The 23,117-nt window shown below is 42.4% G+C and overlaps 1 protein-coding gene across 2 annotated transcripts in view; it reads right to left on the bottom strand.

The window, feature by feature from the left end:
* Positions 1-23,117, bottom strand: part of NTRK2 (neurotrophic receptor tyrosine kinase 2) — a 212,837-nt gene that overhangs the window by 40,175 nt on the left and 149,545 nt on the right. For both annotated transcript variants that reach the window (XM_068422140.1, XM_068422141.1), the window contains 2 exons: positions 9,319-9,449; positions 2,044-2,216 (listed from right to left, as the gene is read on the bottom strand). In XM_068422140.1, the coding sequence (XP_068278241.1) occupies positions 2,044-2,216; positions 9,319-9,449 (304 nt within the window). The remainder of the gene's footprint in view (positions 1-2,043; positions 2,217-9,318; positions 9,450-23,117) is intronic.

Here is a 23,117-nt window from a genome sequence, read left to right as displayed (position 1 = left end):
CCTTTTCATTGAATGGATTTTTTTAATGACTGCTCTCAGACATGAAGCTCTGAGTTGCTACATTAGAGAACTCCTCATCTTTCGCTAGCTTCCTTGAGGACATCGTCTGTATCCAATGAAACTTTTGGATTATTCTTAACATTCCATCCAACTTGCTTGTCCTCTTGGTGCTGGCTGTAAATGAGGTGCTCCATACTGTCTGCAACAGCCAGGAACATTGACAGAGATTTCTTTGGATCCACACCAGCCTCCACTAGCCAGAACAAGCACAGGGCAGGCATGACTTTTGAGGCTTTAGTCTCAAAGCTCAAGCCTTTGGCTGCATGCAGACAGCAAGGCTCATGTGAGTTAAATTTCAGATTCATTTTTCCCCGACAGCCTTTGGTGGCGCTGCAGGGTAAGAAATACAGGCTCTTACAGCCCTCTTACAACTAACCTCTGATCTCCAGCAGAAGCTGCAGCAAATGTGAGAGGAATGACAAATTGGAGCTTAGGTTTAACAGCTTCTCCCAGCATAATAATTTTATGTTCTAAAGAGAAGGGTTGATTAATAATTAAAAAAAGAGAAGACCTTAAGTGGGAAATACGCTGTCTGCTAATCTACCTTTCTGTACAATAATTCAAAATCAGAGTTAGGAGGTAGGAAAAGGCCAATAAAAAAGAATCAAAGAATAAGTATTTCTTATGAAATAAGATATTATTTCTTATCAGCTGCAAATCTGTCTTGTTCTAACAGAAATTCAATGCTCCGAAAAAGTACTCAGATGGCATCTTAGGAAACTGCAGTTGCCTCCTGATCCCCGTAAGAAGTCTAAGCAGACAAATGTAAATGCCCCAACATGGTTCTGACAATATACTTAAATCCTCTGCCAAAGAGACAATCAGTCTGGGAAAGTTGTCATGTTTGCTCTGAATCCCCAGTTCAGGCCCTGGTCTCCCTGAGAAACTTGGCAGGCCTGCCAATAAGGGAGCATGCTAGTTGATGTCATTCGCTTTTATAGTGTGGCTATTTGTTCAGTAGAGATTAGAAAGATAGCAAGTCATTTCACATAGGCTATCAAAAATACATAAATGGTGACATTAGCAGTCACCACCCATTTCAGTCAAGACAGAAAATCTGAACCCATTTAAAGGGACATCAGTTCTGATTGTTTTACAGCTTTGTCACGGATATCTTTCCAAAATGGTGGTGCCCCTAGTTATCTTCGGCAGGAGAGATCTCAGTACATTGAAATGCCTTTGTGATATCCTTTGATGAAGATCACATAGAAGACTTTGAAAGAACAGTTCCTCATGCAAATGTTCTTTTTACATAGGAGCAAAAGCTGTCTCTTAACTGCTTATTTTTACATCAATGAGTGCAGACTAGTGGAAATGGCACATACACAAGGCCATTGTTTCTAACTTCCTGGTTCATGAGTTACCTATTACTGTGAACCTCAGGTATCATCCATTTATTTATGACTGCTTTACTGCCAAATTTCAATTTCTGATGTGCATTCCTGAACAGCTTTATGAAATAAAGCCCTAATCCAGACCCCAAGACGTAGCATTTTCCATTGCACTGAAGTTCCCATGGCTCACAGTTTTCTTGCTTCAGATTAATGGCAGTCTTTCCAAAACACTGAGAGGAGGGAAGAGAAAAGGGGTTAGATTTCAAAAGCTCTTAAGACGCCTACAGATAGCTATAGGTGTTGAGTGGGATCTTCCCAAGTGCTACCAGGAAAGCCTGCAAGAAAATGATTCCAACTGTAAGATTTATAACCAAATATTTCAGAATACACTGAAATGTATTGAAAACAATATTTATTTGGTTCCCATTCCTTTGGTACAAAGCATAAGGCTTGACTTAATGGTACTTCCAAATAGGCAAAGAAACAATGAGCCCCACATCCCAGTACAGAAGACGAGAGCTGCACAGATTTGCACTCCTACGTTCGGCATTTTGCAGTGGTAGTAGTTAATTTGACATTAAGTACCAGTAACACCTACCTTCTCTGCCCATTTCTGGCTCTCCAGCACAGTATGTGTTCATGGATTTACCTGAGGAATTTGTTAAGATCTCCGTGCTTCATATACTCAAAGACCATGATGAGTGGATCACCCTCAACACAGACGCCGTAGAACTTGACGATGTGCTCGTGTTGCAGGTTAGTCAGCAGCTCTGCCTCGCGGTGGAAGTCCTTGCGGGCATTGTCGCTGGCATCCTTCAGTGTCTGGCGGAGCAAATGAAAATGTAAGGAAGGGTAGATGTTCACAGAAGGTAGAGAATATGTGGGATGGTATTGTAAGGGTAAAATAAGGACACTCTATTGCATAAAGGATGGAGGAAGTGCTTTCTTAATAACTCTTTTAGAAATGCAGATGTGATGTTTAGGTGCAATTAAATAATGGCAGTACAATTTTCATTCTCCTGCCACATGCCATCCCAAACAATGATTTTTCCTGTAAGAGCGTGTAGGAATACTCATGATCTCACTGCATCAAGTGTTTTCCAAACACAGAACAAATAAACTGATCTGACCCAGAAAATATACTAGTACACAGCTGGTTCATATCCTTTAGCATTTATCTCAGGCAAATCCTGTTGGTATTTACCTTTCTCCTAAGTTCTTTAAAATAAAACTCTGCTTGCTTAAAATATTTAATGGAAACGTAGATGCATTCTTTATGTATTACTAATGTCGCTGTTGCTCATGTTGGCCCCTATGTTGTGCTATACATTAAGTAGATTTATGCAAGGGTACATCCCTGAACTAGAACTTACAACCTGAGACTTCAGCCAGAAACCCCTTTGAAATTCAGTAAATCTACTCACATGCCTAAGATTAAGCATATGTATAAGTAACTGGAGAATCAATCCTAGATTGATAGACAGAGAGGAAGTAGATGCAGATCAGAATTCTGGAGTGTCAATTTTTCTCAGCCGCTTTCATTTATACAGCTCTAAACTCTTGCATATTTTCATTTTGAAGGAAATATATCAACATTGGATCAAATATGAGGATAAAATGTCATATAATGAAATAATGCTAATTTATCTGCCACACATAGGCAGTTTTGTATCTCTTCTTAAGAGCTACGCTTCCTGAGCAAGGAAACACTTTCATGCACCAAAAAAAAAAGCAAATTCTGACACCAATTAAATGAGGAACAATTATAATTGACAATAAACCACTACTAGGCTTTGCCTTCAAAAGGTACAGTGGTTGCACTATACTAATCCAAACAATACTTTTAAAACAGTAAGAGAAAGACAGCAGGTTACCTATGTTCACAAATTACTATTCACAGAAACTGATGTCTGGGCTCTGTACCTCTGGATTTTAACTACACCTAGACTTAAGACAAAGGAAGATGAGAGACAAAAGCAGTGGCATTATTTTAACTAAAGATGCTTTTTCCTGGCCATCTAGTCACTTTATTTTCTATCCTGAATTTATATACAGAGCATGAGACCAACCACACTCCTCAGAACAGATATAGAACAAGCTGATACTGTGCAATCATTCTGCCAACAAACACAGTTTTTAGCTGCAGTAGTCATGGTTTGTTCAAGGTTTTTCTTTAACAGAGAATTCTGTCCACTTTTCTAGTATTATACGTATGCATGTGTGAAGAAGGGACTAAAAGATGGCTGTCAGAGAAAACACTTGCTTTACTTGTGAAACTGCAACCACAGGTCTTGAAAAATGAACAGCTACCATAATAAGGTCCAGATGGGGGGACAAGGAGCAAGGCAGACTGGACAGCCATCTACCAAATTCAGGGGCTTTTCCTTGTGGATTTCAGGCTCTCTGGATCTTAGAGGCAATAGAAATCACTCATGCCACAGATGCCCTTTCCCTGAAGGACCCACTTACGAATCTGTGTCTTCAGGCCCAGAACCCTTCTCCCACAAGTTTTACCAATAATGATGCAACAAGAATATTGCATCATCAAACCTTCACAAGCTATGATATATTAGTATACACAGCTATATCATCTAAGGTGGGTATCAAATTGGCTCCCCACTACGGTCCCCACAGAGTCACATCTGAACCGAGTGAGGACTGAAATTGAAATGTCTTCCAATGCTTCCTGGCTCTAGGATGATACTTTAACATGACACAGACAACAACCCACAGTCCAATCTACAGTATATAATGAAATCACTGGAAGCAATTCTGTTATCACTTGAGTTTCCTCTGGTGGTTTCATATAAACAATTGGACTGTAATTCTCAACAACAGAATTAGAAAAACAATTCATATAAAACACATTTTTAAATAAGAGCAACCTGGAAAAAAAAAACACAGGGAGAAGCATAGGCTGATACTCCTTCCAGCAGGCTCTTTCCCTGGAAACATCGTAAAAATGCTGACAGCTCTGCCCTATGAGGATGGCATCTTGTATTTTTCAGAAGACGCTTTTTATCTCACAGAAACAGCAAAATTACCATATGACAGAGCAGTTGCCATGGCATTTACACATTTTCTGTCAAACTGCAAAATGCAGAAAGGTCTAAAGCCCAGGTAAAACTCAGGCAAGGTTTCTACTAGCAAGGGGCAACTTGAATTTCTGTCATCCATCATTTCAAAACCCCCTTTTCATTATTTCACGCAGCACACAGAATAGACATAATAATCCATGAGAGACAGCTCACACAGTCAGGCAAGGAGGAGACTGGAAAGTGAAAAAATGAATAAGTACATAGAATTTACATAGAAATGACATTGACTAATGCATTTAGCTTGTTCTCAGTGCAAGAGAAAAAATAAAACCAAAATAAAACCGTAAGAGCACAAGGAGAGAAGAAGACATACTCATCATTACTGACAAGTACTCCAAAGCTCTGCATACAAAGCACTCTCACCAGTCTACAGTTTTTCCCAAGTAGAAACTGAGATACAACTACATGTACCTTCCAACCACTCAGGCCAGCAGCTAAGGAGGAGGGACATGCTCCCTTGGGCAACAGAGGGACTCCCTGGCTGTTACAGGAGCTCCACATCTGCCAAGTTCATCCTTGTGACAGTCAGACCACCAGCCCATGCTTATGCTCCTCCACAGAGTCCTTGCCCAGGTATCCATGTACCATCTGGTCTCTGCAGACCTGTGCCCTGTAGTGAGCACAAACTACCAGCTCCTTAGTCCACCCTGACACCACAGAGCTGTGTTCATGGGTGAGTCAGAGCAAGAGCAGGGGTATGTGGCTCTCACCAACATCAGTGTGATTTGGTAATGAAATTCTCACAACTGTCCTTTATACTGTTTCAGCCTTCCCCTGTGAAATCCTTATTACTGCTCCCCATCACCATATAAGAGCTGAGTGGTGTATTTCCTCAAGAAATGAAGGGCTGGTTTTGACCTTTCTCTGAACAGAAGACCTGAAGAGTTGGAAACCTTTGTTTTTCCTCTGCAGGTGGCATGGCAATGTTCTTCACCTCACACACATAGCAGTCTGCCAGCCGAGCACAACCCTGGAGCCGCACAGGGCGAATCCTCCTCCAACCTCCCAGGGGAGCCAGAGGCAGCTGCTAACCTGTGCCCTGACAAGTTAAACTAGTGCAAGACTATGCCAGGAATTCCAGCCCTATGAGGAGAAAGTACCAATCCAGGCCTGAACAACCACTGTGGCATGGCAAAATGGCCTGCAAAGAAACAATAACTTTTCCTTCCTCCACCCTCTGTTCTCTAGAAGTGCCTGCAGCAAATGGTGTACTGATGTACAAATTCATCCGGGCGGGGGAAGGGTAGTACAATGCACATGGAACCAGTTTAAACTGCGGTTAAGCTCTCTGCTCACAGGATCTGACCCACAGAAAGCATTTCTGAACACTCAGTGCTCCTCCCAAAAAGCCTGAAGATTGAAACAAATTTAAACTGATTGTCTTTCTCCTCTTCCAAGGAGCAAAAGCTCAAGCACTTCGGGTTGTTTATGCTAAGCCAGATTTTATATCTTCCCAGATTTTTCTGGGCCTCTTAGCTCCTAAATAATTTGCTGCAGCAATGTCAGCGTTTCAGATTCCAGCCAGACGAAAAGGAGGAGGATGTGTGTTGAATCAGTGATGCTCAGGGCTTGCTGCGAACCACGCAGTTGCCCAGCAACCGGCAGGCACCGGCAGCCATTGGGCACCACCAGCCATCCTGATCCACCCCGCACAGGTGAGAGTGTGCCTCCTCGCTGCCGAAATCCCCCTGGCACCGCCTTACTCCTCACCAAGTACATATTCCCACTGGGCTCACTGAATCTGTTTCAAGGAGACAAGTATGTTGTGGTTTTGCTCAGGGGGTGAAGATCTCTAACGCCCTTACTGTGTGCCAGCAGGAGCTGCCCTCCACTGCTGGCATCCAGGTCTGCTTCTCTAAGACTGAAAAGAAAAATCACACATTTTCACTGCCAACCCTGTGCCCAGTGGCAGCGCCCAGATACAGTCCTCTGGCTAGGGCCAAACCAGGACACTAGCTCTCTGCGTACCGGTGAGGTCCTATCCCTTGACCTCGACTGTGACTGAAAGACACCTGGGAGCTACGGTTGGTAACATGAGGAAAAAGAGAAGCACCAGTCAATTAACCTCTCAGTTATATGGGGATCAATCCAATGGCACAGTTCACCAAAAAATTTGCTCTTTGATGGCAGCCAGAGTCATATATTCAAGAGCCAATGCAAGAAACAAAGTGGGTATAACCTGTCTCCAGAAGTAATTCTTCCCACAGCTACCTGCAAGATCCTTATTAAGGACACTAGAAAGAGTGGATTTGGTAAAAAGAAAAAAACCCAGTATGACAACTGGTACAGGAAATGGATAGATCTGTCATCTAAACCCATGGAGACATTTCTCCCTTTAAAGGCTGAATGCTATTCCTTGTGAATTACACTGAGAAAGAGCACCAGAGAGAGTGCGGTGCAGCATTTAACAGCAGAAGTGCTAGGCTAGAGAGACAGGCTGGAGAGTTGGTCGGGGAGAAATTTAATGAAATATAACAAGGGCAAGTGTAGAGTCCTGCATCTGGGCAAGAACAACCCCATGTAGGAGTACAACTTGGGGACAGACCTGTTGGAGAGCAGCGGAGGAGAAAGGGACCTGGGGGTGCTAGTGGACAGCAGGATGACCATGAGCCAGCAGTGTGCCCTTGTGGCCAAGAAGGCCAATGGCATCCTGGGGTGTATTAGAAGGGGTGTGGTTAGCAGGTCGAGAGAGGTTCTCCTCCCCCTCTACTCTGCCCTGGTGAGGCCTCATCTGGAATATTGTGTCCAGTTCTGGGCCCCTCAGTTCAAGAAGGACAGGGAACTGCTAGAGAGAGTCCAGTGCAGAGCCACGAAGATGATTAAGGGAGTGGAACATCTCCCTTATGAGGAGAGGCTGAAGGAGCTGGGTCTCTTTAGCTTGGAGAAGAGGAGACTGAGGGGTGACCTCATTAATGTTTATAAATATGTAAAGGGCAAGTGTCATGAGGATGGAGCCAGGCTCTTCTCAGTGACATCCCTTGACAGGACAAGGGGCAATGGGTGCAAGCTGGAACACAGGAGGTTCCACTTAAATTTGAGGAAAAACTTCTTTATGGTGAGGGTGACCGAACACTGGAACAGGCTGCCCAGAGAGGTTGTGGAGTCTCCTTCTCTGGAGACATTCAAAACCCGCCTGGACGTGTTCCTGTGTGATATGGTCTAGGCAATCCTGCTCCGGCAGGGGGACTGGACTAGGTGATCTTTCAAGGTCCCTTCCAATCCCTAACATTCTGTGATTCTGTGATTCTGTGATTCTGTAGGCTCCGTTTGGTCGGGACATTCCCTGGTCACAGGGAGCAAGTGAATGGGAAGACTTTTATTTTGCTATCAAGTAGTTCCCTGAAGTGATAGAGGAAAGGCAATTTCCACTCTAGCTTCACCAAAATACAACAGAAAATTCATTCAGATCTAGCTTTGTCATCTCCTGTCTCTTGCTTTCTCCTGTCTATGACATATCCCTTCAGGGCTTAATTTTTTCTCACCAGCCAACATGACTGAAAAACTCCCAAGTAACAAAAAGCTTGTAACCTTAGCAAACCCCAAAAAACTGTTATTTTTGAAGGAGCAAGAAAGCACTCTACAAGTCCATCCTCCTTTCATGTTCTCTCCCTGTCAGATCCAAAACTCTACTTCTTGTTTCTAAATTCAAAAAGATGATCTACTCGAATTCTTTTACTGTGTGGTTTGATCCAAAACGTACACGATTGCCTAATTGTGACTGGCCAGATAAAATTATTTTCTGATCCCCAGGCACAGCCCAAACTCTAAATGTGTATTCCCCCTGCATTTAATGAGATAATTCAAATGCTGACCACCCTGTTCAGCTTTTGTCAGAACACAGATGGAGATAAGAGATTGTTGCAAGGGAGACTTTGCTGAAAGTACCCTTACAGTGTACTTTCACTGATACTGTTTTCTAGCATACATCCATAGCTGAGGTCAACAACCAACCTCAGCCCTTCCATTTTGGGGGATGAAAAGGCTTGGTACACTGAAGAAGGTTTGGTGTCTGGGCTCTGAGATCAAGCTGGAGATCTTCTTACTCCGTGGCAGATTCCTAACATACCGTGTAGTCTGTGCCCTTTAGGAGAACCACACAAATGCCACACCCTGCCCCACCTCGTGTCATGTCCCCCCACCCCAAAATGTGAGAACTATTCTGTATACTTGAAACTCTAAGGTTTGGCTGTTTTCATGTAGTTTCCTCCTCCTCTGGACGGTATTTTGGGAGAGTTGACTGGAGTTGTATAATCTAGAATCATTCCTCCAGGTCTGACATATCACGACCTCTGGATTTCCGTACAGACAGTGTTTAACAGCACATGACAATATTATCCACAAGTTTGTTATAACATTCCTGGCAGCTGTACTAATGACAATTACCCACAGATAATTTCAGTGGCTGACTAAAAGAATGGTACAATCCTGAAAAAGAAAGGCCTTCTTTGATCAGCAATTATACACGTAACCTATTCACTTAGTTAGCAATAGATGACATTTTTAGACACGCATATATTTCACATGTATTTTTAATTACCTAGACATTATTTTTCACTAATTATATTTTAGGTTAGATCATAAAAGATTTTGCCCCTTTATGACACAGTCTGTTTCCCCTCTTTTCCGTATGAAATTAAGCTCTCATTTTATAATCCAAAGCAAGATCAAATATTGCATTCTCTTAACACTCCATTAGCCTTGTGAACCCTTCCACATATATCAGAGCAGTTACACTGGGCTACAGAACAGGCAAACACGATCATTTACAAATAAAATAGCATTAGTTGCAACCATGAATTAATAATGGAAACCCTAGACTCTTTTACCTTCACTGCTACCAAGATCTTGTCCTGCTCGGGACAGAGGTTATAGCATTCCGCCAGAAAGACTTTCCCAAAGGCTCCTTCTCCCAGTTCTCTTTTGAGAACGATATTGTGGCGCTTGATATGCTGCACAACTGTGAAGAGAACACAAAACAGAGGTCAGAAGTGAGCCGCAAGGCCAGGATGGGACAGGGTCCATGCTTGCAGCCATACAGAGACAGGGCTGACTGTAGAGTGGGGCACATGTCATGGAAGGAATCAAAATACCCATGTGTCATTCACTAGTGCTTTGTTCAAAAAACATCGAGTTAATATATTTATATCTGGAGAGTAGCGCATTTGCTGGATAAGAAGACATGGAATTAAGAATCACCTGGGAAAAGGCCATTTATCATCGTGTTAGGATGACTGCTGCAGAGCATATGTAAGACAATGCTGCTTTTTCAAAAACATTAAGACAAAGAATCAGAAAACAAATCAAATCTTTCTCACACCACTTCTATTTCTGTACCTGTAACAACAGCTGAACTCTCTCATCCAAAGCCAAAAAGTTTTAAAATTAACAATCCTAGAAACCAAAATGCGTCCTCTTTCAACTAAATCCAACTTACTCTCTGGTTCTCTTACCACTTGTTCAACTGCTTTCCCTCTCTGTGCTATACTACAGTTACAGTAAGATAGAAATTTTGTTCTCGCAAACATGGCTTACAGTATTGCTCTGAAGTAACAGAAAGAAAAGATGGACAAAGCCTTTAGACAGCATAGTGGACAGAGCCTTAGTTGAATTGCTGCCCAGATTCAATTGATTCAGACATTGAAGTCCCTGAGCATTTTTGTTCAACTCATTTTACATTTTCCTTTCAGCAGAAGCTTCCGTTAAAAGATTTAATATTTAAAAGACTGTACCAAATTTCGTAGAATATATTACCAATTTGCAATGTTCAAGCTAATTAAAGCAGCTGTAAGGGCAGTTTAACTTGCCAGCTCAACAGGGTTAGCAGCTTGAAATTGTACAAATCTACAATCTAATCAGCATCTACTGATGAATTTAACCTCAGTGCATTTAGCTGCTTTTGCAAACACTGAAATTTAACCCTGCCAGGACAAAGCTTATTTGCAACTAAAATCCTAAACACAGTGAATTAAATAGTGGTGCACAGGCACCAGGCTGGCTTCTGCAAAAGCATGAATCTCACCTCGGCTGCTTAACTACAGGGACCAGGACTGGACCCTGCCAATAATTTAGGATATATTCAGATGTGGACCAACCCCTGCTTCTATGCTTGGCCACACACCTGTTCCAAACTGGGTGACCACTTATGCAGAAACCACCTTGCCCCCATTACTGAAAAATGGGAAAGGGAGTGCCGCCGGTAACAGCAATGGAGAGAAATGGCACAGCCTGTCCCCATAGCTGTCACTAGCATTTGGAGAAAGGGCCCATGCTCTACAAGAGAAAAAAACATGGGTCCCACACCCTGAGCCTATGGTGACGTAACCTGAGTGCAATGCATATAAATGCACTCTGTATCCATGTGCGTGCATGCGGGGGGAGCCTGGTGCTGGAGCAGGCAAGGAGAGCGAGAGATGATCCCAGCACCTCCATCATGAGTCTGCCAGGTGGGCAGCGGACCTGAGGAGCGGAACTCCAACAGACACAGCTGGCACCTGCCAGAAAACCCCAGGCTGGCATGCAAGCAGGCCCACCGTGCCCTGGGAGCGGAGTGAGGAAAGCCAGCTTCTCCCCATGCCACACCAGACCCACCAGAGCAAGCTCTGCCCTCTCCTCCAATGCCAGGCCTCCCAGCAGAGGCTACATGTCCCATTAATTGCCGAGCACACATGAAATGAGACTGCAAGGTACAATGTTTTTCACTTCTGTAAAACTCTGGTCTAGTGTAAGATTAAGTTTTGTCATGGTGATGCATTTATATGGGTATGCTTTGTTTGGCCAGCCATCCGAGAAGCTCCCCTACAGTCAGCAGGAATTTGCTTTTTTTTTTTCATTTCCTCCTCAGCACTGTCTTTTCAAGTAAAGCACAAAGTGCAGTCAGCACAAGACAGGCCTGAATCAAAACACACCTTTTCCTCATGGATGCAAGTTAACCGGCATCCTCGCCCCTGCTAATACCGGTCACAAGGCAGACATGGAGGGAGGACCGCTGCCCCAGCACACCGCCTGAGCACGGGAGCATGGCACACCTCGTGACCTGTGCTTTAAAAAGTGATTGCTAACAAATGAGTATTCCCCTCTACTCCCTCCAAACCTGCCATTCAACCCTGCCTCTTGGAAAATTCTTCTGTTTCCCTCTGCTTGACCAGTATCACCAGGAGGACGCCTTTCTTCTTCTCCTAGAGAGAGAAGTTCAGCTCCACCTTACTAGTGTCATCATCTTAAAATGTCCACAAAGCCCATAGACAGGGAGTAGGGCAGATCCCGTCAGCAGCAAAACTCCAGCAAAGACAGTTTTTCACTTGGTTCTCTCCACAGCTGCCACAGACCTGGTGATGAACACAGTCAACTTTCTGAATTTTGTGTGAGTCCTCTGCATTTTGAACCCAGCACACCTCCCGTGTTGGCACTAGCAGTACGAAGGTTTTTTGTGAAGTTCCTGGAGGACTTCACAAACAATAGAGTAATAAGAGTAATAATTAAGAAACATATCAACTGCTTCTCTGGAGTACACTTACAGCTGCTGCTAAATATTCTTATATAAACCAAGCATTTGAATAAACAACCCATCCCATAAACCCAACTGTTAAAACCTAAATGCAGCAAGCCACAGAAGAGATATGCGCAGAATATATTTGCAACTTGTCATGCTCTGTCCATCCCTGTTACCTTTCTGAGCTGCACCGAGTTACTGAGCAAATAAAAAATGGCAGTAAATGTGACTAAATGGGCAAAGATTAAATACAAGAACAATGTAAGTAAATCAAACACGTACGATGTGACGGAAGTATGAGCTAAGGAAAAAATCCATTTAGCGTACGCAGGGCCCCAGCCGTAATGACACCGTCTTCAGTGGGAGGATATTTCAGCAGGAGATATACTGACAAATTCAGGTCAAAATCTGCTTTCAGTTAATATCAGGATAAAGCCAATTATTTCTGTTGAAGTCCAAGAGATTATCCTGGATTTACATTGAAGAAATAAAGCAGAATTTGTCCAAAGAGGTGGCATAACTGAATTACCAAAGAAGTGGTCTCATAACATTGTCTCACAGACAAGATTCACAAATGTTCAAAGGGCAGCTATGTATTTTCCTCCTTTTGACTCTAAACAGTGATTGCCTTTGAGCTGCCATTTGTACTTTTAAAAGCACATCATCCCTGGTTTAAAAGGTCTTGCCTGATTACTGTAAAAAATAAGTTACACTAAAATAATAGCTAAGTTGAGTTGAAACACTTAAGAAAAAAATGAAACAAAATATGAAGTGAGACCAAGAAAACTAAACAAGGGTAAATGCTGAAAAGAGGCTGTGATGTTAAATAATAACCACACAGCCGTGCCCATAGAAGCAGGAGGCTCCCATGGATGACTGCAGGGAATTGGATGACAATGGGGAGCACAACTTCAAAAAAGGACTCTCTTCTCATCTCGAGGTCTCAGAGACATCCCACCAACAGAGCTGGACTTCTAGGTATTTCACTTGCTAACAAACAGCACGTCGCACTGGAAATGACATATCAAAGCCTTATCCTGCAAACACTATCTGCAGATATGGGATTGCACTCCTCAGGTAACCTACCTTTGATGGTGAGGCTGAGCAGAGAGTGTCACACCACATTCTGGAGTGAGTCCCAGCAAAATGGGCAACTCTGGATCACCTCACCACATTGAATTCACTGAGCTGGATGTGACTGATTCCAGCCACGGACAGCAGGACACTCAGCAGTATACATTATTAAAATGTTTCTGCACAAAATTAAAAAGTGAAATGCTGTGACAGAGTGAAAGTATTTTCCCCTTGGTCACAAACAATAGGTCTGAACATTTTACCACCATTGTGACCATTACACCACCTAAGCTGATCTTCTGTGCAGCACAGAGCATAGTATTGAGCTAAATGACTTGTGCTTGGCAGGAGACTGCCTCCACAAGATTGCTGTGCCAGTCCTGATTTTAAGTCTGAGCTATTCACATGCCCCAATGTGTAATCATTTTCATTACTAATAAAAACGCATGCCTTTTTCTTTTTCTCTTAATTTTTAGCTTGTCTGGCTTGCATCTCCCTCCCTTGGGTTTTAGGAGACTTTCTCTGCTAGCTTGAGCAGCCTTTTAAGGTCCAGTATTAAATATACATAATCAGCACTCTTCTTGCTCTTCTTGGTAAGGCAAAGGGATGGAAGCTCCTCCCTGGAAAACATTTTCTCCAGTTCGCCAGTCATTTTCATGGCTCTTCCCTGGAAAAATTTTCAATAACCTTTTAAAAGAAGTTGTTTCCAGTTGTTTTTCCCAACTGGAAGCCACATTCTTGTATCATTCTCCACAAGGTTGTGATAAAAATGTAAAATCAGCTCCCTATATCTCTGCATGTCCAAAGATCACACTAGTCTTTTTAAGGCTGGGTTTCCTAAAGAGCATGAAAATTACAGTTATGTGGTATGTATGACTGTGTCTCATCTTGAACAACTCACCCAATTACAATGTCACAAGTGCTGTAAGTTTCAGACGTGTTCCCATATGCCTTATGAGAACAGCAGAACGGAGGAGAGATCTGTCCTTATGGAGAGGCTGCAACACAGACTGACTGCTTGATGGACAGTAAAAGCCATAGCAGATAGGCTGCATCATCACTGCTCTCTGAACTACCAACACTGGAAGATCCTGTTGAGCTGCGTGCCCACTTAAACAATCTGCTGAGTCTGCTTTCTAGGATACTGTTCAAAATTTTGCTAGTGGAACATGTGGAACAGCTCTGATGAAACCTGTTGTGCCAGGACTCTGAGAAGACAGTGAGGATCTTCAAGGTGCCAAGTAACCAGTCAAGGTAATATTCATAGAATCATAGAATCATAGAATCATAGAATCATAGAATGGTTTGGGTTGGAAGGGACCTTAAAGATCATCTCATTCCAATCCCCCTGCCACAGGCAGGGACACCTTCCACTAGACCAGGTTGCTCAAAGACCCATCCAACCTGGCCTTGAACACTTCCAGGGAGGAGGCACCCACAACTTCTCTGGGCAACTTGTCCAGTGTCTCACTACCCTCACAGGAAAGAATTTCTTCCTCATATCTAATCAAAATCTATCCTCTTTCAGTTTAAAACCATTACCCCTTGTCCTATCACTACATGCCCTTGTAAAAAGTCCCTCTCCTGCTTTCCTGTAGGCCCCCTGCAGGTACTGGAAGCTATAAGGTCTTCATGGAGCCTTCTCTTCTCCAGGCTGGACCCCAACTCTCTCAGCCTGTCTTCATAGGAGAGGTGCTCCAGCCCTCTCATCATCTTCGTGGCCCTCCACTGGACTTGCTCCAACAGCTCCATGTCCTTCTTATGCTAAGGGCCCCAGAGCTGAACGCAGTACTCCAGGTGGGGTCTCACGAGAACGGAGTAGAGGGGCAGAATCACCTCCCTCGACCTGCTGGCCACGCTGATTTTGATGCAGCCCAGAATGCGGTTGGCCTTCTGGGCTGCAAGTGCACACTGCTGACTCATGTTGAGCTTCTCGTCAACCGTCACCCTCAAGTCCTTCTCCTCAGGGCTGCTCTCAATTCATTCTCCACCCAGCCTGTATTTGTGCTTGGGCTTGCCCCGACCCAGTTGCAGGACGTTGGACTTGGCCTTGTTGAACTTCATGTGGTTCGCACGGGCCCACTTCTCACACATTATAAACATGTTTACAGTTGCGTAAGAAAAAAGCAGGCATGGAAAAGACCCAGCTTGTGATGTGTCATGAGGTGCCACAGAAAGACATTTTGCAAGTTCTTAATTTCTTCTCCCATCATTTCTCTTGCAATTGTGAAGACTCAACTATTTCTAAAATATTGTTAGAAAAAACAGGTGTAAATGGCTGAGTGATTGTTCAGATAGTATACCAAATTTGTACAGCATTTGTCATTCACGTAAAAGGAGGCATGGAATTTCAGAGAGAATCCCATAGCAAGAGGATACAAAATCACTATGAAAAGCAGACAGCAAGTCTAACCCATGGCCATCAGATTCTGCAGTAGCAGCATCTCCACAGTTCTGCATGCTATGCCAGAGCAGAAATTTTGGCACATTGAGATATCTACTGTCTAACATGGTAATAAAAGACAACAACAACCACCTTTTTTTTTGGTAACCTTCTAAACTGTCAGCATTGCCTGGATGCAAAAAACAGACCAGCTTGGTCCTAAGAGTATATTTCGATTATTTGATTTATTTATCCCATAAGACATTCATTACTTTTTATTCTCTATGTAGTTTTCTGTAGTGCTGTTGTTTAATTTTTACCATACAGCAGCAACAAATTCTCATGCAAGACCAATGCCCAGCTGTTGTAGACAAAAACAAACAAGTGGCATGTTTTCATATCTATAGTTCACAGCTGAGATTCAACTCACATCTCTTTAACAGAAAGAAAATAAGCTGACAGAAAACCTGCTCCTCAGGTACTCTCCTCTAAATGAAAGGTGCTGGTACAGGCTATAGAAAGCTGAGTATGGAGGATCCACAGAAGCACAAGGTCAGAAAGGCACTTGGGCCTTGTCACTTTACCTGTACAAGTATGGCTTCTGAATCACTTTGATCTTGTTTTGTCTCTTTGAAAAAGAACGGTTTAATTCAATAGTTGTGAAAGTTATCCCTGCATGGCCATCAGCAGTTTGCCAGATTTTCTGCAGGCATGAGACCCCAAGTGGGCCTTGAGGAGACATTTAATGGGCAAGATGAATAGGCAGTGGTCTTCTGGAAGAACTGGAGACATTTATGAAGGGCAAACCTGTGAGCACTCACAGGAATGGCATCATTCCCAGGGATTTCCTAGCTGTCAAGAGCTACATCTGATGATAAATCCAATAAATCTGTGATTGCTGCAACTCAACCCTTCAGTTGCTTCCTTTACAACTTACATCCTCACAGGATCTATACTTTAAACCCCAGAGTTCCTGTTGTCTTGTCTTGGCTGAGAATTAGGCTTCCCTCCGTGACATAGTGCTGCAGCTCGTGGGAGGGTGCCCAGTCCTCCCCCACCTGCCCACCGCAGCAGGAACGCCACAGCTCTTGCCCACTGTAAATTCATTTTGCTGTAGCTGGTGTGGCTCTTCTCTGGCTGAAACTCAAGTGTTTGCTGTCTTTTTGGGTTAATATTTCATTTCTGGTGAGGTGTTTTATCTTACTCTGTTGTTACGGTAATTAATTTGTTTTAGTTGGCCAAGATTCTCTCAGTTTGGCTACAGATAGGTATATCGCCACACTTGATTAAATCCTTATGATCAAATAAGAACTACTTAATAATAAATTAGAATAACAATGCTATCATTGTTTTAAATGCATGAGCCTCATGAGCTAAATTCACCCTTCAGGAAAACAAGAAAAATGAAGTTGACAGTTTTTCCAGGCATGAATTTGCCTTCTATACAAAAACTAAGGTACACGAGGCCCTCAAGCCTTAGCAACCTGAAACTATTTTTTATTTCAATTATAAATATGTATTAAATATGGATTTGATCTGTAACGTGCTAAACCAATTGGGATATATCAGAATAGCTGAAAGCTAAATTTGGTACTCTATGTTCAGAATAAGTAGCAGATATTAATCGTTCTGTGTTTCTCTTTCTATGCTGCTTCCAGCCTATTAACAACCTTTCTGCACAGTATGGTAAATCAGCTTTAAGCAGAAAACTGTGCTGGAATTTTGACCAAGCACTGCCTTTGCAGATGTGTATACACTTAATTTGTAAATGCCGATCTCAATGCACTTCTTCCAAAACATTAATGACTGTAAAACTTAAAGGCTTTTGTGCATGAGTTGCTGTATAAAGCCTCTGCTAGTATTATTTTATTGTGGCAAATCTGGTCTGCCTCCCATGTTTACGTTAACTGAAGACAATTATCTCACCACCACCACCCTTGTCTTAGCTCATTTCCCTTATCATGATACTAAACTTTAGGGATCTTCTGTGCTGCAGAAACAGAAGCATTCAGCAAAGGATGGGGAAGTACCATGTACAATATCTCATATAATAGACGCTTGCAGGGGAGAAGGGCAAATAAACATACTGTCTTCAAAGTATTAACTCTCTTCAATCTCTGTTTTCAGAAACAGGCATAGTCTGAAAAGTATCCCAGGATGCCAGTCTGAGAAGCAGGCCCTGAAAGAAACATCATACATGCAGAGACTGAGCCATATTCAAGCTTGGCTTAAGTGGGTATAAAGGTGAAATTCAAAGGAGATTGCCCTATTTTTGATGTAGGTTTCTCTGCTTCGCTTTTTCTCTTCTCATGTTAAAAGGAAAAGGAAATCATCTTGTACCTTGATATAAGGGAGGACAGAAGGGTTTTACTGGTGGCCTTTCAAAAGGAAATATGAAAAGTAAATGCAGCTTTCAAGCCTGTGAAGGAACAAACCACAAGCTTAGTTCACCAAATTCTATCCCCTTATATAAAAGTTAAGCAGGTACTTAATCCTTACCTTTTTCCTAACCATTTTACTAAAAGATAGCATAGCATCTGATCTACCATGCTAGATGGGTAGGTCTGCCCTGTTGCAGCTAATTGTGCATGGAAAAAAAAAGGGAACAATAGAGAAGACATTGTAGGAGGACAACAGAAGCCAGTCTTTTATATATCACTTTTAAGTATACTATTTATGCTTTTCCTAATAATTTTTGTCCTGCTTCAGAGCACCTTTTACAGTTCTATCAGGCTGCAGCACACTGTGTGGCTTTCCATGAGGAAAGCTGAATCTTATGCATGCCTATGTTTTGCTTTCTTTGGGCCAACTGAAGTAAACTCCTCCCCTAGAGGAAGGTTCAGTCTCTGCCTGCTTCCTTAACCACACACAGTTAAGGCTTTGCTGCCACATGGTTACTTGCTCTTATGACTCTGTGCGTACTGCCCCCTTTCCTGGGTTTTGCCATAAGTGGCCTTCAAACACACAGAAGTTACAGCTTTGTATCTCTGAGGAGGACCCACAACCCATACATGAAGATATCGGGCATTGAAAACAAACAGAAGAAGATCCTTGTATTATTCACTGAGAAACAAAATCAGCAGGAAGGAGAGAAAACAAGTCTTGAGTCTTCATTTACACTGAAAAGGAAAGAACCTCAGTTTGCCCTCTGTCCTCTCGGGACACAGAAAGGGTTAGCACTAATCGTTAATACTGCCCCAAAGCCCCATGCGACAGGAGAGATGAGCAAAACCACCAAAAAAGGAGAACGGACCTGAAAAAGAGGTGATTCCCTTTTACAGATGTGCCTTCCTTCAGCATTTTTGCATCCTTCCATGGTAAGGCATTTGTTGCTCTGCTTCTGTTTCACTGACAGGCTGGCACACCTCTTTGCTAGGACATGCCATCTGTAGAAGCTTATGTTCCCATAGGGCATTTCCCCCTTGGCCCCTGTTACAGGTTCAGAATCCCAGTGCTTATGGGTAACAAAGGCAGTTGTAACTGGCAGCAGATGCAGGCAAGGTACACGCAGAAAATTTGTCTTTACTGCTGGGCTGTGCCAGACACCTCTACTGCAGCCACAAAGCAGTCAAAACATTATTACATTGTACTAGTTTAAACAGAAGCCCTACAAGTTCTCACTTACAGGTCATCCAAATGAAGTCATGAAGGGTTTGCAAGACTGAACATGCTGAGGGTTTTTCAGGATCAGATTCTCAACAACTGCAAAGAAAAGATGACTTTTCTTTCGTCTTGTTGCACATGCACTGGAAAAAAATATTCCTCTGTTTCCATATGAACATAGCACATGCTTAATTTTTCAAGCTTAAAAAAGATCTGCTTATTGTAGACCACACATCACCCCCTCTGCTTACCTCATTCTTCCATCCCACATCCTCCAAAGGATGACTCTAAAGTGTATGTTTGTTGTATGACAACAATCAAATTATTCCATGTGTAAAGGTCATGAGGTTTCTACAGCCTGTGTGACTTCTCATCATTTTCCAGGGTCTGACAACCTCCCCAAATCCTAGGGAAGGATGCGAATGAGGCTGTGTCATGCCCCTTACATTGAGCTTTGCTTATACAAACTGTGGTGCTCCTACTTGGAACTCCTCTGTAAATTACACTAAACTGTAACCCCGCAGGATCTGAGAACACTTCAAAGCCTTTTTTAATAGCAGCAGGATAGGTGCCTATTCTAATTGTCGTGATAGAAAACCTAACCTGTCCCATGGACACAGTGAGAAAAGAAAAGCTGTGGCTTGGCAATGGGAACAACAGGACTTTCCCAGATGATTTCTCTTGCAAAAAAATGTCATGTATTTTCTCTTCTCCCCTCTTGGTTCTGCATGTTATTTTCATGTAACATGAAAACTAACACATGTAGCTAACAGATCTAACAGCGAATATGAGAAAACTCCTTTCACTCACTTGAGCTCTGGACTGTTATCTGTCAGTTGAAATTATGTTTCTCTGCATTTCAGACAAATAAGGAGTCCTTCTTCTTTGCTAAGACAGGTTTGGTGAGGGAGCAAAAGTCTCAACTACACATAGTCCCTTGCAACCGGTCTGCACAACATACAGCCCAGGGCCACTTGCCCTTTAGTGGATCAGAGGCAATGCCATGCTCTGTACAACCCTGTGGCTGCAGGCAGCTAGGCACCAAAGTCGCTCAGTCAGCATGCTAAATGGAGGTAGGCTCAAAGTAGGAGCAAAGAGTGCCTTGGTTCTACTGAAGACAACAAACCAACAGGTCTGTTTCTCAGCAAAGTTCCCTTTAGACATCTGTTTAAATAAGGGCTTCGTAAATATTCACTAACACGTATAAATCCCCTCCTATACGTCAATAAAACTTTATTTTAGAGAAAGAGAATGAACACAGCTACATTAATCAAAAGTTAACTATACGGTATGTCAGCAGCTAATGAAAAACAAAGACCTGTACTCCTTTAGGGTAATGACAGCTTCCCACAGGGTCCACTGTGATAACAAACAGTCAGGGCCCCAGTACCAACAGCGACAACACAACCAAAAAACCACTATATTGGATCTTTTAAAGCTGTGGCCCATGACAAGGTTGAGGACAAGTTCAGTCTCTGCCAAAATGCTTTCAGCACCTAAAAGCATCTTGGTTTTGAGTTGATAATTACAATGTGCTGAGCCAAGCAGCTGTCACTAAGGAATGGGAGCTGCCCATATGCAGCAAAATGCATAGATCTTTACTGGCTGATTTATCACACAATAATGTACCCAATTATAGCCTTTTGAGGCACGGAAGTAAAAGACAGAAAAAGGGAGAAAAAAAAAAGAGGAAAGGGAGGAAGAAAGAGCTTTGAACACTTTGTTCCAGTCAGTTTCCAAGAAAGAGGAAAACACCAGGCATGATTCAATCGCAGGATGCCCTCCCACAGCCTCGCTGCTGCTGGAGAAGTGGCCACTGGGCAGTTACCCGAGACACCTATTTCCCAAAGCACACAGACCCAGTCTTTGCTGAGACATGAACTCTCACTGATGGCAGCACACACACATAGCAAAGCAAACAAGCACAAGAACAGCAGAAATGGCTGAATGAACTTTATTCAGGATCTGACATACGATGTCAGTATAATGAACATGACCTAAAGAAGAGTGTTACACTCATAAGCAGACTGAGTTGGCAGCTCTGACCAATTAGTACCGCTTAATTTTATGGTGATAGCTAGTACACGTCTACGGTATTCTGTAAAAGCTTAATAGATGTCACCATAAATCATAGTCACCTGTCTCCCCTGTGCTCGTTATATTTGGAAAGTACTTACAGTTGAATCTTCTGTAATACTTGTTGTACATTGAAGTGAATGCAAATGTAATTCTGTCAGTCTCTGCAAGAAACCAAATGCATGGACTAGAAAGTTTTCTTCTCACCTAGCATCTATATGACTGTTGCTTTTAAAAAACGAAATTGTTTCGTTCCAACTACTGTACACCATGATATCTACAGCAACTGTAGTCTGCCCAGAACAAAGACAGGCAAAATGTAGGTTTTTTCTCTCCTTCCCTCTGAAGTTCAAGTTCCCTCCCAGAGCAATAAATACCAGCTGCCTACATACTCATGTACTTGGAAAGCATTTTGAGTAGCAATAACCAACACAAATGGCTGGTACATTTGTTGAACTGCAATGGCAGAATACCCCACATGCTTATCAGCACATGGAATATTAAAAATTACCATAATTTTTATTGTTACCAGTGAAACAGCTGGATTTCTGTCTCATGTTGCTCAGAACTGGCACTTGCAGCTAAGGAAATGGGTGTTGTCTGTTGATGCACGTCATCTGCACTTAACTAAAACACTGAAGTACACAAAGTGTTATTGTTAGCCTTACAGACAAGATGTCACCAGGGTAGATTAACAGACCACTTTACAAGCAGTGTTGATTAACAGCTACCTCCTGCAAGACCACCACCAGCAGGAGGGCAACTACAGACCTGCTTTTAGGAGGGACCTGTCTGAAGCCTGTTATGGAGCTGGAGGGCTACTTGGCCTTTTGGTAGTCCCAACATCCACAAAATGGTCCTCAATCAATTTCCAGGACTCTGTGTTTCTAGCCTGCCCTTTTGGTCAGCATTTTAAGGAAAAGAGAAAGATCAGAAGCTAACATAATTAGTTATAAATCAATTTCAAGATTTTTTTGGAGTTTTTCCAATGTTTTCCCATGTGCAACTCTCAACTAACTTACAGGCTAGTGTGTTGCTTTCACCATTGCTTCTGTCACATTTATTCTTCCCTTGTTGTAATATTTTCTTTGATATGAGAATAGTAATTCAGACACATGTTGCAAGAATATAGCAGGCTCTAACTGCAAAAATATCCATTACTGATTTGCATTTTTCCTTACACAGAAATTACAGTGAGGCAACATCGTTTGCTTCTGAAACCTAGACACACACACACATAGAGATGAAAAGGTATTTGCTGCCAGCACTTTGGAAAACAACTCTTAGAGGCTCATGCTGAATGAATCCCTTTATCACTGTTTCCCCCACCTAGAAAATAAGGCTAGAAATGCTTACCTAGCTGTTTCATAATAGTGGGGGTTTTCAAAATATTAATAACTCTGTATTTGGACAATGTCACACAGCTATAAAGTGTAAGTTTTGAATTCATCGAAGTTCTTATTTGGTATATTTCGAAAACAATGGACCTAACTCCTCACTGCAATCACTTACTTAATTTCAAAATCTCAAATGGAAACTCTTCGGATATGGATATGGCTGCAGTGAATACTTTCTTTTATTTTTACAGATTCTGGCATCCTTAAAGTTTAAGTGCATTATAACACAGTCAAAAATAAAAGCAACTGGAACTAAAAAAATAGATTCAGAAAAAAGATTTTACAACAACACTGTTTCTCTTGCATTGCCTTCAGTGTCATCTTGTATGCCATGAAACTAATCCTGCTCTCACTCACAAAATGTAAACTGGGAAACTCAGTGGAGTCCTTCTATACTAACAGTCACAGAGAGAAGCTGCTGAAGAAAGCAATTAAGAAACCCACAGCATCCCTTAATTTAAGTTAAAAAAAAAAACTAGCCATGAACAAAAGAGTATGTGAGGTCTGCTGCTTAGCTAACTGCCCTAATTCTTTGCTTTCTCCAGTCTGTATGTTGTTAGTTTACAGTGTTTTATATAGCATCCCACATAAAAACAAACAGGC

The sequence above is a fragment of the Nyctibius grandis genome, chromosome Z (genome assembly GCF_013368605.1).
Source record: "Nyctibius grandis isolate bNycGra1 chromosome Z, bNycGra1.pri, whole genome shotgun sequence".
NCBI lineage: Eukaryota > Metazoa > Chordata > Aves > Nyctibiiformes > Nyctibiidae > Nyctibius > Nyctibius grandis.
The sequence above is the reverse complement of the archived record's forward strand: the minus strand, read 5'-3'. Positions and strand labels throughout refer to the sequence as shown.